This window comes from Trematomus bernacchii, unplaced genomic scaffold (assembly GCF_902827165.1).
Source record: "Trematomus bernacchii unplaced genomic scaffold, fTreBer1.1, whole genome shotgun sequence".
NCBI classification, from domain to species: domain Eukaryota; kingdom Metazoa; phylum Chordata; class Actinopteri; order Perciformes; family Nototheniidae; genus Trematomus; species Trematomus bernacchii.
This window is the reverse complement of record NW_022987564.1, coordinates 16,208,524-16,226,365: the sequence shown is the minus strand read 5'-3', so window position 1 is coordinate 16,226,365 and position 17,842 is coordinate 16,208,524. Positions and strand designations below refer to the sequence as shown.

The 17,842-nt window shown below is 38.9% G+C and overlaps 1 protein-coding gene across 1 annotated transcript in view; it reads left to right on the top strand.

Moving 5' to 3' along the window:
* The window catches only part of grin2da (glutamate receptor, ionotropic, N-methyl D-aspartate 2D, a), a 227,131-nt gene that overhangs the window by 184,668 nt on the left and 24,621 nt on the right, over positions 1-17,842 (top strand). The window contains exons 12-15 of the mRNA XM_034124525.1: positions 3,050-3,166; positions 3,670-3,830; positions 7,580-7,649; positions 12,727-12,844. Coding sequence (XP_033980416.1) covers positions 3,050-3,166; positions 3,670-3,830; positions 7,580-7,649; positions 12,727-12,844 — 466 coding nt within the window. The remainder of the gene's footprint in view (positions 1-3,049; positions 3,167-3,669; positions 3,831-7,579; positions 7,650-12,726; positions 12,845-17,842) is intronic.

The following is a 17,842-nucleotide window of genomic DNA, read 5'->3' as shown; positions in this document are numbered from 1 at the left end:
TGTGGCAGACTACAGCGCCACTTACAGGCCTGGCATATGTACTACAGCGTCTCCAGCGCTTTCGAGCGGCAATGGCCGGCCGTGGCCCAACCCCACATTCCCCTGATAGGTGGAGAGTTGGCCCAATAGCCGTAGCGCCACCGTCCTGACGTCAGGACAGTGTTCAAATCTGGATCAGTTTTTATCAGATCCGTTGCAGCCCCTTTTTTTTTAGATTTGGGTATGGAGGAAAATAGAGAGGGTTGTGTTTTCTTACACTTGGTGAGTTCCCTGGAACACCGGGGACACATATTCATGTATAAAAGACGTACAAAAGTGCATTTTGCATGATAGGTCCCCTTTAAACTGTCCCTTAGATTTAGCCTATTTAATTAACAAATGTAGGGGTTGAATGATTGATTAAAACATTTATTGTATAAATAAAATTGTAACACAATTTTTTTTTTCTTATTCTTGACTTTAATTCTGGAGGTTTTCTTTAGCCTGTTTCACAACTCTAATTTGCATTATTATCACAACGAAGTTGAAACATATGAGTAATATGAGGCTGTGCAATCAGTTCGGAAGTGTTTATTCACTCGTTTCCCTGCTGGTGGTCTTTTTAATACCTGCTGTTACACTGTGTCCCCACGACATAAAAAGGAAATCAGTTGAAGGCTTGCCCTCTCTGCCGCAGAGCAAAGAGCCACAGGAGGTGAAAAAGTGTCTCTTTTCCTTTTCACTCGCTGCACGAGTGCTTTTCACAAAAAGCCCAATCATCTCAAGAGCTCATTATGAACTCAATAGGTTTTTTTTTCTAAACAGGGGTGGGGGGGGGGATACTTTTTTAAATGTTTATCAAAAAATGTACTTTTTAGCTAACCGTTTGTCTTTTTGCCACATTGCTGTGTAGATCAATGGTCTTGCAGTAATTTTATCCAACTAGTGTATAGGTATTTTCTGAAATATAAAGAAGAGAGAAAATAATAATCTGATCCTTTTTCAAATCACATCACCGTTATATCATATCAGACAACCACACCTAACCACAAGCAAAACAATAAATGAGAGTATACATTTCTCTTAAAAGGCTAATTCCCTAAATTACTTCCATTATTTTTTGACATTTTCATACCTTCATAGGCCTGATCAAGGACATAAGTGTGTATCCCACTCTATATATAATTGAGAATCCTGTGATATATGGTAGGTATTGTACATTAAAGGTTAATATGTTTTGGATCTGCCCATGGGGTCATGCAACTCACCAGGTAGCCATTGTAAGTGAGGAGTTCGTCCTCCAACTCTTCTGTTAGGACACATCCTCCAGCCGAGCACTTTTGGCATAAATACAGAGTACTGAAGAAACAAAGTACATCAGTGACTGAAAGTGCAAATTTAGAGCTAAAACTAACCAGAATCTTTGACTTTCTTTCTGGCTGAATGTCCACAGTGCAGCATTATGCAGCAATGAAAACAGCACGTCGGCAAAGTTCAAGGTCTTTACATCACGTCCTCCAACAACCTTTCAGAGGATATTTTGTTTGCGTTACAGTTATTTGGTTAAACAGTTTCATCAAGTTGGGTTAGGGTTAGGGTTAGATCTAAAGTACAAATGGGAAATGTACTTAGATATTTTACTTAAAAAGCACTACCATAATTAGAAAATACTCATTTTTGTATCCTTTTTATTTATTGAGTTTGTTAACAGATGCCCTTCGCTCATACAAACTCATGTATTAACATAAAGTATGGGTATCAGAAAAAGAAGAAACAAAAAGTTAATTACAAAAGAGAGGGTTTCATCCCTGCAATTCTATTCTATTCTATTCTATACACATACACACACACACACACACACCTATACCCATGTTCATATGTATATATATATATAAATATAGGGTTATATATTTATGAACACACATACGCACATACAGTACACAGAACTGAAACAACTAGTGAAGAAAAGGAAAATAGTTTTGGCCCTAATAAAAAAGGAAACATAAAATCAAATAGTCTCTAAAATACTCCTTATCATGTTCTCAAAGGTACAGGTGTCTTATATGCTATTATAAGCTTTAGCAGCAATATAACAAATAGGGATGCATTAATGCCTAATCAGGTGAAAATGTCAGTTGTCCTATTTGTTTGTATTGGATGGTGCATTGAGGCTGCAGTTTAAAGAGAATCAACTTTTGAACACTTTAACACTACAAGCCTGCACTCATTTTCATACATACATACAAATATAAATACTAAAACAATTAAAAACATGCAAATACAATATAGTGCAAATTGACAGGTAGCAGAGAATGAAGAGCATACATAATAAAAGAGAGCACATAATATGAAACAGAAACTGTTCCCTGATGCGGTCCATCTGTTTTCAATGTCTGTATGGCATAGGGAATAAAAGTCTTCTTGCTTTTGTGATTGATTTGGTCCCGAAAGCCAGACAAAAGCAGCTCCAACTATTTTATAAAAGTGGATGTGAAGTTTCTGCAGTTATTTGTTTAGCTTTCCTGTGAACATCATTGTCGAATATGTGTGTTTTTCTGCAACTTGCCAATTACTTTTGCTGCAATGCTAACTCCCTTGGAGAAATAGTGTTCTGCTCTTTGCACCATGCCATGATGTGATGTTAAATGGTAAAATGCTTTCGACCAGGCTTCTGTATGCTACGTCAAGTATGTGTAGACTTTCGCTAAAGCTCCTCAGATTCCTGATTAAACACAAGCGCTGATTGGCTCTCAAATCTGGTCCCATTAAAAATTAATGATGTAGGTATAGGAGGGGGGGATGATTTCCTCGCAGGCTATTACAACGTGTCACTTTGTGATCATTATAAATATAAGTAAGAAAAGGACTAATTCCGCAGTTGCAGTGACGTCTTTTTATGTTTCATGTAGACTAATTCGACTCTGCCCTCCAGGCATGACAGAGCATCAGCTGTGGGTCTAGCGATGAAATGCCAAGAAGTGCAAAAACAGTGTCACTGAAATCTAAGAATACTTCCACACCTGTCACACTCAGCCCTTATTGATCTCAGTACTCCGCACCCCTCCTTCAGGTGCTGGTGTGGGCCTTCTTTGCTGTCATCTTCCTGGCCTCCTACACTGCCAACCTGGCTGCCTTCATGATCCAGGAGGAGTACATCGACACGGTGTCAGGGCTGTCGGATAAGAAGGTGCGTTCTGGAAGGAATGGTTGGATGAACTGGGTGATTGATGGATGAGTGCTTAAACAGGTGGATGGCCAGATGGATTGATAAAAAAACAAGAAATTGAGCTTAGACATGACTCAGAATGACGTGTCCTTTAAATAATGTTAATTTTAAGAAGTACACAGTAGCAGATGAGAGATCAAAAATGAGATCATCCTATGTAGCTTGTTCTCTTTCATTGAATAGTTTAAGTTAACAAAGGAATGAAATTCTTCTTAGAAGTGTTCCCTCTCTGTCGCCTCTTACCTTTTTTCTCAGTGCAATTTCACTGTATATATAACCTTATTTTTCAGACTGCCCCCACAGCTCTTGTAGCTGACAGGCCTTTCTTTCAAAGTGAAGACTTTGAATGCGAGAAGCAGTTAATCCTGCGGCATGCAGCGATCCGCCTCCCTCCACATCTTTACTTACTCTTCAAATTCCTTCTATCGCTTTAATCTTCGCCCACCTCCCTTCTTCTCCTACAGTTCCAGCAGCCGACGGAGCAGTACCCTCCGCTGCGTTTCGGAACAGTGCCAAACGGGAGCACGGAGGAGAACATCCGCTCTAACTATCCCAACATGCACCAGTATATGATCCGCAACAACCAGAAGGGGGTCGAGGAGGCCATCGAAAACCTCAAGACCGGGTAAGGAAAGGACAAGAGAGGCATAGGTCTTGTTCACCATGGGGACATTTCCTTACCATTTTTTGAAATGGCTGACGTTGTCCTTGTACATTTTTCTGAAGATAATTTGTAAAATGAATGTCTGTAAAAAAAACGTCAACAAGACATTTGAACAAATTTCATTTTATAAATGTTTATTTGCGCAATAAGAAAACATAAAGAGCAATACAAAAATGAAGTAAATGAACATGCAATCTCACAAGCTAAACCCCCAGCTTGCTCATTATAAAATGACCAAAAATCATGCATGCACTGATCAGTAACTTTAACCATTTCTAGACATAATTACTTACTGAACTATTTTTCCAATCTTGGTCATTATTCACTCTAACCTCATTCCGACCCATCATTATATTGCCTGAAAGTGTATATGTTGAAGACCTTCAAAACATTTTCGGACCCCCTATGTCCCCACCACTTTTTCCACGAAAAATGGCACTCTTGAAAAGTGGCAACGGGAAAAGTGATACAAAAGAAAGCGAACATAGGGGGGGGGGAAACATTTGAAATGAAATAACTTCTCAAAAAGAGGAAGCTAAAATGAGTGCCAGTGACAGAATATTTACATTGTATTTTGAAAAAATAAATGTTTTGTCTGTTGCTTTACATATAAAGATGGTTGACAAAGTAAGGCAGGCCTGAAAGTAAGGCAGCAAAAGGAGTGCCTTAAGTGGGGGACATTTTCCTGACAGAGCCTGCGTCCACTCGTTGCCTTAGAGAGAATGGTCACTGCAAATGAATACGAGATTCTGCAGAGGAATCACTTTATCCTATCATGATCAAACGTGTCTTTCTTGATGGGTGGAAATGCTTCTAGGAGGATTTCTCACTTATCTGCTGAGCATGGAGAGTCATTGAAGAGTCTGACGAGGATTTACAAAGGTGTGAATTATAAGCTTTGGCCTTTAAAGTCACCAAACCTCAACTCAGCAGAACACACATACTGTATGGGAGATTTTGGAGACACCCAATCATACGATATTTTCTTTTAAAGAAAAGTGTTATTTTCTTCAGTAGAGGTCCACCCCCAGACTTGGAGAATGAATGTCAAGGAGCACTGCTGTTCTGCAGACTCAAGGTGGACTACCACCTTGCTGAAAGACTTTTTGAAACCTGTCTGTAGTCCAAAACACAAAGGCAGTAGGTCATTTGAGTTTTAAATGGCTCCCTGAGGAGGACAAAATAAACTTGCACTGGATTGCCCTGCATGTATCTCTTTGAGTTGATGAGGATTGAAACATTTGTAGAATTTGAAAAACAGTCACTTCAAAAGACAGGTTTGGATTGGTCATTAGACAAAATTGAGTGTTGTGCAGCAGGCTCGAGTGCAACAAAGTGAAAGACAGTACTTTTGCAATCAGGAAAAGGCCGAATAGGTATACAGGAGGCAAGAGTTCACTGACTGCAAGCAATCAGGCTGTATCCAAGTCTAAGTCATCCACTGTCTACATGCCTGCTGCTCTACTTTCAACATATACCTCCTTTTCTCTTTGGCCTTTTATTTTAACATGAGGCAAAGCCACCATCCTCGCCTTGTTCCTATTCCCCTTTTGTCTTTTCAACCTGTTAGCACATTGTTCTTCCTCGCCTCAGGAGCGCCAGCTAACTGTTGTAACCTGTGCAACCCCATGGAGGGAAAAAAATAGAAGAACTTTTAAATAATACATGCTAGCAGCCGCCGCAGTGCAGGGGGAAAATCCCGCAATCTCAGCACTTGCTGCCACTCAGGCGCTGCTTGTCTTTAACAAGAGGGGGTGGGGGGGTTTATTATCCGTCTGCAGGGCCACAGAGTACACAAGGCACTTGCCATAAAATATACACTTGCTCATCATGTTTAAGGTGGCAGGGGATTGATGCAGATAAAGGGGTTCAATTGTTTAATGGAACAAGCAAACATACGCTTTTGCACAAGCAGCGACCGCGGCCCTTAGGCGATTTGACGTAGCGTGTTATTAAAACTCCCATGATGCATTTATTTGTGTCATTCTTAGTCATTCGCCTTGTTCCTCTTACATCAGTTTCTAGCTCTGTCTATCTCAGTCTCTTCAGCACCTCGCTCATTATCCGCTGTTTATCTCCGTTTTGTCATTTTGCTTTCTTCCCGCCGCTCTGAAATTATTTACGAAGGAAACGTTAGTCACCACCGTCAAAGCAAAGCGGTTTGAAGATTCCGGTTTGATTCGGTTGCGGTGCACCAAACATCACCTCTCCATCTCTGTCTCGTCTTCCTCTACTAACTCCCTTTTTCTCACACTAATCCCTTTCTGTCTCTCTGGCCTGTTCCTCCTCCTTCATTAACTCCTTCTGCTTTTCACTTGCTTCCCTCCTCCCTTCCATTCCCTCTCACCCACCTCCTCCCCTTCTGCAACATCAACCCTCTTCCATCCTTCACCACAGTCTCTTCTCCTCCTCCTCATCCTCCTCCTCTCTTTTCAGGGAAGTCTTAGTGCAGCTTCCCAAGACTGAATATAAATGATAGTGAAGTAGAAGAGCAGGTGTAGTTACAAATCCATCATCAGATCCTGTGATCTACATCATCATTCTGAGCTGAACTGTTACATCCAATCCATTACTTTATGATAAAGTCTTTTAGCTCACTTCAGGCCTACAACCACCCCATCCCAATCTGTCTTTTCTGCTTCAAATTCAGCGGGGGGAGTTCAGCAGCGGCTACTTTTTTTCATTGAGTTACATCTGTTTCTTACATTCCAATAGCTACTTAATCGTTTCTTTTTTTAAACACATTCTTTTTGGAGCCCAACATCAAGTACTCAGATTGTTTTATGTTGACCTACCAATGATCAAAACCCAACAATATTAAATATACAGTGATACAAAACAAGGAAATGCTGCACAGCCTCATATTGATGGACACAATTTAAGCAATGACTATCAGATTACTAAAATTCCGCGATAATAACATTTTGTTTACGGATGATATTATATTTTTCCCAAACTTAGCTAAGAGGGAAACACTCCAATGTCTTCTAGGTAATGTTCAGAGTAGGATATTGAGGTGAAATTCTAATGTCCATGGTGTATCTAACTTGACCAAAGGAATAGCATAATGGTAAAAAAACGAGTGTCAAATGGCTGAACATTAGGGCTGGGTGATAATATAAATACATACAAATAAATTGTGGTAATATATTAATGACTAGAGCAATTTTTATTTCTAGATTTAGGATGTTATGAAGGTTTAAAGTGCATAATGCATAACTGTAAAACACAATTAACAAATATTTGCATTTGTGTGCAATTTGTAATAACTATATTTTGAAATGTATGAACTCAAGTGTTTTCGCCTACAACAATAAGTGGCATAAGTACAGTGCTCTTATAAGGCCCAGAAGGGAGACTTTCTTTCTGCTGAAACAAATTGACTCTGTGCATCAGCATCACCCCCCCTGCTGCTGCATGGTACTCTGCTCTGCTGAGGCTACTGCAGGAGTACAATTGACATCTCTGCCTCGGCTGTGATGAATAACTCTCTATGCGTATGTTGACTGTTAGTGCAAAATAGTGTCGATAAAGCAGTTCCTCTGGCTTCAGTGTATGTTTTCTTTTTAGACGGTCACTGTCTCTGCGTAGGTTTATCCATCATCGCTGTCATATTGTTCACTAGTTGCACCTCCTCTGTTGTGCTTAGCTCCAGGTCAGGGATTTCCATGTCTCTATTGTAATTTTCCTCCCTTCTCCCTTGCTCGCAGGAAGCTGGATGCCTTCATTTATGATGCTGCTGTGCTGAACTACATGGCCAGAAAGGATGAGGGCTGCAAGGTATAGATCTCTGTCACATTTCACAGCTCTGCACAGTGACACACATAGTGGCAGCTATTGTTGATGTCCCCCTGCCCTGCAGCTATTATCATTTGCTACTAAGCTACTATCTGCTCTTCTTAAGGGAGGAACAGTTGCAAACCAGCATGCCTAAAGAGCTCTTTTACAAGCGCTACATCTGCATTAAATAAATCAAACACGCCCAATGCATTTATATTATTCCCTTGCTGCCTATAGCAACTTAATATTGTCATTTTTCGGACTGTGCCGTTGTTGATTTATTTATAAGTCTGCATTTGATGCGACTCCCTTGGCAGAAATGAAATCCTGCCCTGTGATGATTTGTAATAAGATCTGCGTGAAGCCTGAGCTCCAAGCAGCATCACACAACAACCACTGCTGCAGTAATTATTCAAACTGATGTCGATTTATATTAATTCCTCCACTGAAACAATACCCAATGCACAAGCTCTGGGATTTGTGGGTATATTAGAGCTGAGCCAACTGTTTTGCATGAAATGCCACCGCAGAAATTAAGCTAGTTTTCATTTGTTCCATGCCATCTGTCGCTTTGAATCTGACTCTGTCTTGTTTGACCATTGTAACTGCTGTGCAGTCCAGACATACTGATAAAATAGGGCCTCTAACTAATTACCTTAAATAAACTCACTAATTAATGAAACCAGTTCAATACGCATTATTCTTATTCTTATAAATCTTTATGAGCGCAGTAACGGTAAGGTTTTACCTTATTTAGTATTCCATAACTTAATAACAGAGATGGTCAAACTAAAGTGGTATAGACATGGCAGAAATCCTACAATGAAGCGGGACATTGAACTGTTCACCCGTGAGAGGGCGATCAAGAAAAGAGAGCGGGGCCGCTTTTACAGATGAAAAGACACAGAAAGACAGAAGCACATTAACAACAAGTAAGCTATATTTAGGTGTTTTTTTGTAAATAACCGACGGTATCAAGAGGAAGTAAAGTCCCCTTGTTTGTCCCTTATACCCTAACTGCCATGAGACAACTCAAAATCAAGTTTCCAAAATCCGACACTGAGGTGGTCTTAATGCACCGGTGTTACCGAATAAGATGTGGGACGAACAACTGGTAATATTCTATTATTTTAGACAGACGTATCAGGGGCGTGGCCTTTGTCGAATAACCAGGAAATACACATTTCGATCGCTTCTTCTGTCGTTTACATTAATCTTTTGGTATATTTGGCTGGATAGGAACACTTTGATGCACATTCAGTACCAGTGTGTGAGGTTGTGGTTGCGATGCCGATATCCGGACGCGTACAGCGAGGACTACAAAAAGACACATGAGGTGACTGGGGATGTGTGTGCAAAACATTGCAAGCTTGAATAAATCATTTAAACCATTTATTTTTGCCAGACTTATTACTGAATATCATTCTTAATGTGATACCAAGTCCATCTGAGACCTGTGTATACCTTCAGACAGCCTCCAAGTGAAGCACACGTTGTTTACTCACAGTTTGAAAGCAGCGTGGAGAAGTCGTCAGCTGTGGAGCTGTGATCCGCCCAGGATAACTTGTGATACAAGTTGTCAATCTTATATTTGTATCATATATCGTTATTAATATGATGTCGAGTTGATTTGAGACTCGTTTATACAGTACTTTCATAGAGTCTGTTAGTGAAACATCCAGTCTGTCTGAGTTGTTTACACCCATCTCCAACGCAGCGTGGAGAGCTGTGGTAAACTGTGATCCGCTCAGATTAAACTGTGATACGACTTCTGTGGCTATCAACCAGCGATCATGTTTAATATTAAAGACCACACATTTATCGATTATCAAAACGGTATTCTGCACTTTGCTGCACTTATCCAGATAAAATGTGACTGTTTACTCGTTTTGCAGATAGAAGCAGAAATGTCATTGCTACATGTGCAGGGATATTTAGAATTTAAAATGCTGCTTGATCGTTAATTTTGTTCTCGGCAAACAATATTATGAATCCTCTATTCAAAAATATTATTCAGTGTCCATCGACATGAAAATAACAAAAAGGTTCAAGCTGGACTCAAACCCGAGTCCCAATAGCAAAAATCCCTCGTGCCATGCCGTTATGAGTGTGCCACGGATCAGTACGATGCAATCTGTCATCACAGCTTATTTTGTCACATTAACATTGTTGAAAGAGTCAGAACAATTCAACCCGACCATCTTTTATAATGTGAGCGAATGTATGTACACTTTAAGCCATATAATATAAATATTATAGTAGGCATTTGCTTTAAAATAGTATATACTGACTGAGCATCATTAAGACCCACCCACCGAGATCAGATATCCTAGTTGATCAGCCTGCGAGCCTACACTACATTGTGATAAGTGGTCATTTTACGTATTATGTATTCTAGTCAGAGGTGGGAGTAAGTCCTACATGTGCAAGTCATGAGCAAGTCTCAAGTCTTGACCTACAAGTATCAAGCAAGTCCCAAGTCACTGTGGTGAGAGTCAAGCAAGTCAAGTCAAGTCATTGCTCAGGTCAAGCAAGTCAAGTCAAGTCATACGAAATTCTGATGAATAAGCCCAGTTTCCGCATTTAAATCAGTTAAAAGACAGTAGTTATGAAAATGGATTTAACCCACACTATGATCTTCATTGCATACACAGTTAATCATTTGAAATCTAATTTAGACCGATGACAATCATATTAGATTCATATTAACCCTAGAACTGCAGACAATATAGCTAGGACTCAATCAAAAAGTCTGTTCAAAAAGGCAGAATTCCAGGTAAGAAAATCATATATGGCATTTGCCATTACACATATTTAAATTAAATGTATGTTAACACTAGAACCGCCTCAGCGTCAGCACCTACATAGATATCATTTTCAAATCATTTAATTTGTTCCTCTTCATAATTTCCTTATAAACTAAGTAGGACGATGTAAAACTCACTTAATTGGGTTAATTTAGAAATTGCTTCAGTTTATCATCATAACAGATTAAAAAGTTCAGATTCATTTTACAATAAATCAAGGAATTGAAAACAAAAACAACATAATTAAAACATTTAAACAAACGACTAAAAGTAGATGAACTACATTATTCAACAGTTTACAGTAACTTCTGATAATAACACAGGGGAAATAAACGAGGCATCTCTTTTCCTCTCTCTCTCCCTCTCCTGACAGCCCGTCAGTATCGGGGTTAGTCAAAATGAATCCCTTGGCGGTTCTAGTGTTCATTTACCGTTTTGTCTTCTCTTTGCAATGCTTAATCGATTTGAAACCAAGTCTAACGTAGCTTAAACTTAACGTTAGCTTTCTAGCTAACACAACACATTCACGCACCTTTCTCTGTGGGTTTTTTTGTAGTGACGAATGAAGTTGGATGTTGTGGTGGTCGTGTCACTGATCTTTATGCTGCAGACCCTGCATACCGCTGTTCTCTTCTTTTTAGCGTCATCAACAACATAATCCTTGAATCCAAACTTCACTATTTTTGGAGTAACGCTAGCCGCTGCCATGTTAACTGACGCTCCTGCAGTCTAGTGGGTTGCCAGGTTTGTGCGCACGGCGCTATAATCACCCAATCACGTTTTTCGAAAAAACTAAACGTAATATCTCACTACAAAAACAAACGCAAATATTTAATTTTAAACAGTCAAGTCCTTTCAAGTCATCTGTCTCAAGCTTAAGTCAAGTCTCAAGTCATGAATACCAAGTCAAAGTCAAGTCAAGTCTTTTATCAATGTTAGTCAAGCAAGTCTCAAGTCAAAAAATATGCGACTCGAGTCTGACTCGAGTCAAGTCATGTGACTCGAGTCCCCACCTCTGATTCTAGTGCACACATTAAGTTCAAATATGCAAATCAGGCCATGTGTTTCGTTATGTAGCTATCATCACCTGTCATGGAAATTTAACAATAACAAGGAATTAATATTAATATTACCAAGTTACACAGAAATAGATGAAAAAGTATGAATATATGTGTTTCTAGCTCTCAACGTAGCCTATGTGAGTACCCTCGTCATTCGGTGTCGATGCATAACGAAAGTTAACCAAGTAAACAGTCACATATTATCTGGATAAGTGCGGCAAAGTGCAGAATACCTTTTTGATAAGGGATCAATGTGTGTAGTCTTTAATATTAAACATGATCGCTGGTTGATAGCCACAGAAGTCGTATCACAGTTTAATCTGAGCGGATCACAGTTTACCACAGCTCTCCACGCTGCATTGGAGATGGGTGTAAACAACTCAGACAGACTGTATGTTTCACTAACAGACTGTATGGAAGTATAAACGAGTCTAAAATCAACTCAACATCATATTAATAACGATATATGATACAAATATAAGATTGACAACTTGTATCACAAGTTATCCTGGGCGGATCACAGCTCCACAGCTGAAGACTTCTCCACGCTGCTTTCAAACTGTGAGTAAACAATGTGTGCTTCACTTGGAGGCTGTCTGAAGGTATACACAGGTCTCAGGTGGACTTGGTATCACATTAAGAATGATATTCAGTAATAAGTCTGGCAAAAATAAATGGTTTAAATTATTTATTCAAGCTTGCAATGTTTTGAACACACATCCCCAGTCACCTCATGTGTCTTTTTGTAGTCCTCGCTGTACGCGTCCGGATATCGGCATCGCAACCACAACCTCACACACTGGTACTGAATGTGCATCAAAGTGTTCCTATCCAGCCAAATATACCAAAAGATGAATGTAAACGACAGAAGAAGCGATCGAAATGTGTATTTCCTGGTTATTCGACAAAGGCCACGCCCCTGATACGTCTGTCTAAAATAATAGAATATCACCAGTTGTTCGTCCCACATCTTATTCGGTAACACCGGCAGATGACAGCGCTGACAAAGTGTGTTTCCCGCAGCGAGACGCTACAATACTAATTGTGGGCTTATCATGTTGATTCGGCCACAACAGAAAAAAAAAAAAAAAACTCTCGCTCTCTCCAGAGGGGCAGGTCAGCCAAAAGGCCAAACGGGCCGTTGCCCGGGCAACATTAGCCCGTACCTGTGCACGTCCCTGCTAATGTGTTTATGATTTATTCTACAAGGTGATGACTATCGGCTCAGGGAAGGTGTTTGCCACCACGGGCTATGGAATCGCCCTGCACAAGAACTCCCGCTGGAAACGACCGCTGGACCTGGCCCTGCTGCAGCTGGTTGGAGACGGTAAGACAGGATGAAGCGGGTTAGGGCCACATGCTCTGGAAATACACAATACCCCTGCAACAAATACATACAAAGACAATAAAACGATTAGTTAGTGAAGTCCCATGTTGGCCATTTTTATCTTGTAGTTAATACTTTTTTCTGACATGTCAGACAGACAATTATTTCATGTCTTTCAGAGGTGGGAAGTAGTGAAGTAAAAAGTATTTGTTACTGTACTTAAGTAAATGTTTCTGGTACCAGTACTCCACTTATTTTTCTGAAGACTTTTTACTTTTACTTCTTACATTTTTAACACAAATACCCATACTTTCTACTTCTTACATTTTCAAAACAGGCTCGTTACTTTAGTTTTAATCTGTGTTTGGTGGCGTGATCATTATTATTTAGAGTCATTACGTGCCTATTGATTTTAACACAATCTGTGTATCCATAATTTCCTGGTCTTCTCTAAAGAAGAGGGACCAATGACAACTTTGTAATTTTGCCGTTGTTCAGCTTTGAAACATTCATTAGCTAACAATTACATTATTGTTCTATTAATATAAAGGGAGGTCAGTTACTCTTTAAAACAGATGGTAGTTATGGGTACTTTTAACTTTTACAGTACATTTCGAAGCCCATACTTCTGTACTTTTACTTGAGGAAAGAAGTTTAGTCAGTACTTATACTTTCACCAGAGTATTTTTAAACACGAGTATCTGTACTTCTACTCGAGTAAAGGATGTGTGTACTTTTGCCATCTCTGATGTCTTTTTTTCAATAAAGAAACATTTATTCTGATGACATCCCATTATTCATGCTTTCTCAAACAACCTCTTTAGATTGGAATATATCACCACCTCCCGTAACATATAGATGCAATTGTCTCCATGAAGTACATTTTGTAATCTGCCCAAAATCTTAAAGTTCAGAGCGGCCACATGCAATGGTCATAGGATTTCAACACAAGTGATTGTCTTGTATGTTGACTTCTTTTAACCACACACAATATTTATTATGGGACATTTTTGGAAGGTGAGTATTTTGTTATCCATGTAATCCTTTCTTAATGGGGAAATATTTTGTTTATTCACTTGGTAAGCTGTGCTCATTTATCACAAAACTACTTTTACCTAGTTGGAGGAAGAGACAGAGGTCCAGTGCAAAGAGGCAAGTTATATTTGAAATAAAAATATAAGTTTGTCATGTGATCACGTATTCAGCTGCTGGCTAAAGTTGCCTGCCCTTGTTATAGTAGTGAAATATTTTACTATTGTAAGAATTAAGGAAACCAACAACAACTCAAGTAAGAATAGACAACATTTTCAAAATCAATGTTGGCAAGGTCTTTGGTATATTTTACAAGTAAGATGTAATACAGCTTAAGTTCAAAGTTAGGTAGGAGTCAAAGATGGGAAAGAGGGATGGAAGAGGACAAAAGTTATGAAAGGGGAGAGATGGAGATCAATACAGGAAGGTTAACGGGAGGAAGAGTAGAACAAAAGAGGAAGGCTGTGTGAAATGTTAAAGCTGTCATAATAGTAACACTGCTATGTGCATTCCAATACCTATACTACCGTACTTAATGTCAGAAAATATTTGGCATGGCTCTATACAGAGTATGTCAAAAGCAGTGTGCAAATGCCAGTAGGCATTTTTTCAGTATGACAGTAAACAGGCGTGCTTTTCTGGCCCACAATATTTGCGAAGGGTCATAATGATTGGTTCCTCGTTGAAAAAACAATGCAACAAAGACAGAAATAAATGTTGTTTTATTAAAGCATTTAAAGGTCTAATGTTGTTTGCGTAGCTTACTTCTAAAACAAAAGTTATGTTTTGATTATATTTGACTGAAATGCTTTCCACCATTTACGCCGGTAACAATTATTGAATAGATCAGGAGCAAGAGAGGCATGATGAATCACTTTCACTAAGTGACCCTTATGGGTCACAGTAAATTGGTTTTCAGTTCAAAAGAACCTTCAATAATAACATAATAACCCTGTTCATTTGCTTAGAATGGCAGAAAGGCCTTTTAGCTTCTGCTGGCTTCAGTGCTCAGTAAGGATAGAAACATTGATACAAAAAAAGGAAAAATCTAAATTGATCTCTATTTCAATGCATCACAAATCTTGCTACTTTATTTAACAACATTTATAAATGAAAAGTGTACATAGATGAGTATGTTTAAGTGCACTCTATCATTCATATATACAGTACAATATATTGAAAAACTTAAGTGCTTATCCTGTTTTTTTAATACTCTCATTCTATTAGAAAGTGTTCGGTTTAAAAAACAAATACAATCTACATCTGTCCTTTATTCATGTTAAAACCCCACCACGATAATGTTACATTAAAAAATGGAAATGAAAGGAAAAAGTGTAGGAATTGAAGGAAACAGGAGGAAACTTAAGTTTCTTAAATGCACCACCTCTTTTCACCCTCGGTCAGAAACCAGAGTCCGATCTGCTCTGATTGGTTAGCTGGCTGGCTCTCTTGTGATTGGTCCAATACTCAGAGATGACCCAACCCTCACGTACAATGTGTTGGAACACTATAGCCAATGGAAGCAGCGAGTGTTACGTAGACCAATTATTCATAAACATGTAATCAAAATGTCTATAACTTAATGGTTTGATTCTGCAAACTGTCTTTTAATTGTAAACTCTTTCTGGTGGAAACGTTGGGATTTTCGGGTTAGGGCAGGCTATTTACATAAATAAATTACAATACAGAAAATGGAAAACCCAAAAAGCATAATAGCTCCCTTTTATCACTGAAAACAAACAAAAATGAAAGTGAAGCTGTGCAAACTAACAACCCAAGTTAAATGGAAATCAGGAAATTTTTAGCCTCAGAGTCAAATCATGTTCTGATATTTCCTGGTGAAAAGTTGAACAAATATAACTCTGTTGCTGAAATTCAATAGAAAGTATTAATCAACTGGACAGCACTGGAGGACCAGCTGTAAATTGCCTATTACCGTACATTTTTGGCTAATACTGTTTAGACTGATTGCGCCCTCCAAATTGTTCAGCCAGAAAAGTCAATAGTGAGCCACAGGAACCTCATAACCAACCCCACAGACATCACATGCATTTACTATTCAAAGCAAATGCACTATGGCCCTCAAAAGGTTCTGTAATTGTTCAGCATTATACCTCTCTTTGTTAGAGCATCGTCGTTTCTTTGTATAGCAAATGAATGGTCAGTCGCCAAATTGAGTTCTCTGGGGAGCAATTTAGTCTGTTCGCAATTAGCGAGGCTTGATAATCGAAGTGGAAGACGCCTCAGAGCAGGCAGTGACAGCGGCTCCTAGGGGTCGCGATACTGAACATTTTCAGACTAACTGTTAAATTGATTTAGGGGTGGGGGTCTTAAAAATAATCATCAGTATTTTTAATAGGGTGACACTACAATCACAGAATTGTTTGAAGGATAGATCTTTTTTTAAGTATTAACGGTGACTTATCATGCTTATTTCCAGGTTCATACTTTTATTATGGTTTTGACAGTTTGCCAACTTTATAACCTCCGAAAGTCAACAAGCGCTCCGGTCCCAGCTGTGTGCACCCCCCAGCAGTTACTATCGGTTTAGGTCTTTTTATTTTGAGCTTCTAACCCCCACATCAGCTAAAACATTTTTAAAAAAGGGTCTAGAGTAGATGCACAGCAGTATATTTTTTTTTCACAAAATAAACCTTTTGAAGATGAAGATGCTCTGTGTGTCAAGTCCCACTTGTCTCCAAAAGACTTCCAAGAAATAAACCGTCTTCAAAGTAATGCTGAAAAGGACCGAGGAATATGCAGTGTTTCACCTGCTGATGTGGCACCTAATCTCAAATCCCACTGCAGCGTGTATCCAAAGTTCGCCTCCTTTCCACTTCTCCTTTGTGTCATTCACATTGATTCGTGCTGACTGAGCAAAGCCAATAATAACACCTCTCACAATAAAGAAAGATAAAACGAAAAAGTGAATGCAAACAGCTTTCGGCACTGTGGATAGAACATACTGTAGCAGCATAGTTCACCCTCGGGAAATTTCTTTTTTCTTCTGATCTTTTCTGTTCCGATGTCTTTGAGTCATCAGGGACCCTGATGCTGATTTTGATTTCATAGACTGAAAAAAATGAGCTGCAAATATTTGTCTGAACCTCCAATTTTGTTTTCATGTTTCATTTAGTTCCACATTCAAACAAAACCCAGAGATCATTATGGGTCAACATCTAAAAACAAACAAATGAAATGGCAGAAATGTTCATTGAAAAGTGTCCTGACATTGGTGTCATTTTTCTTTTGTATTATACTCTTACACAGAATCTTTTGAACATTATCGCACACAACAGAGACTTTTAAAACATTAACCTCCACTGACTCATTTGATATAAATGTTCCACTCAATATAAATGATTTGTATTCAGGCTATTTATGTTAAGTCACCCTCATCAACTTCAATCCCCTTCACAGTTTTTTAGTTGGGAGAAGCCAGGGTAGAATAAAAAAAATAAATTGGTTGTTAAAGTTTAAATTGTTCTGGCAATTTGACAAAATATCCTTGCACTTGCTAAATGATACCCTCCATAACTCCAAGTGCCTTGCAGAAGTACCCTCGAAAAGATACATTTTAGAGATCCATGTCTTTCTTGATTAATTGAACTTGCCTTCACACGTACACAACCCTTCTCCCACCTCTTCCTCCCTTTGTATTTGTACCCTCTCTCAAGTGGCTGTCCAATCATTATTTGTGCTTTTACAGGTCCGCTGACAAAAAAGCACTTTCAGTTTTCACAAAACCATTTTTTTCAGAGATATGGAAAGAGTGTGATGACACAGCGCTAGGAACAACTGCATCTCATACAATTTACTTCTGTCACTCACAAAAAGGCTGTTGAAATAACTTCAAATGATTTGATGTGTTTTTCTGTCCAATATTTCTCTCGCCGCATACTTCCCTTTTGCTTTATTTACAGTTTATATGCTGAATATTGCTGCTGCTTGGAGTATCTCTGAGGG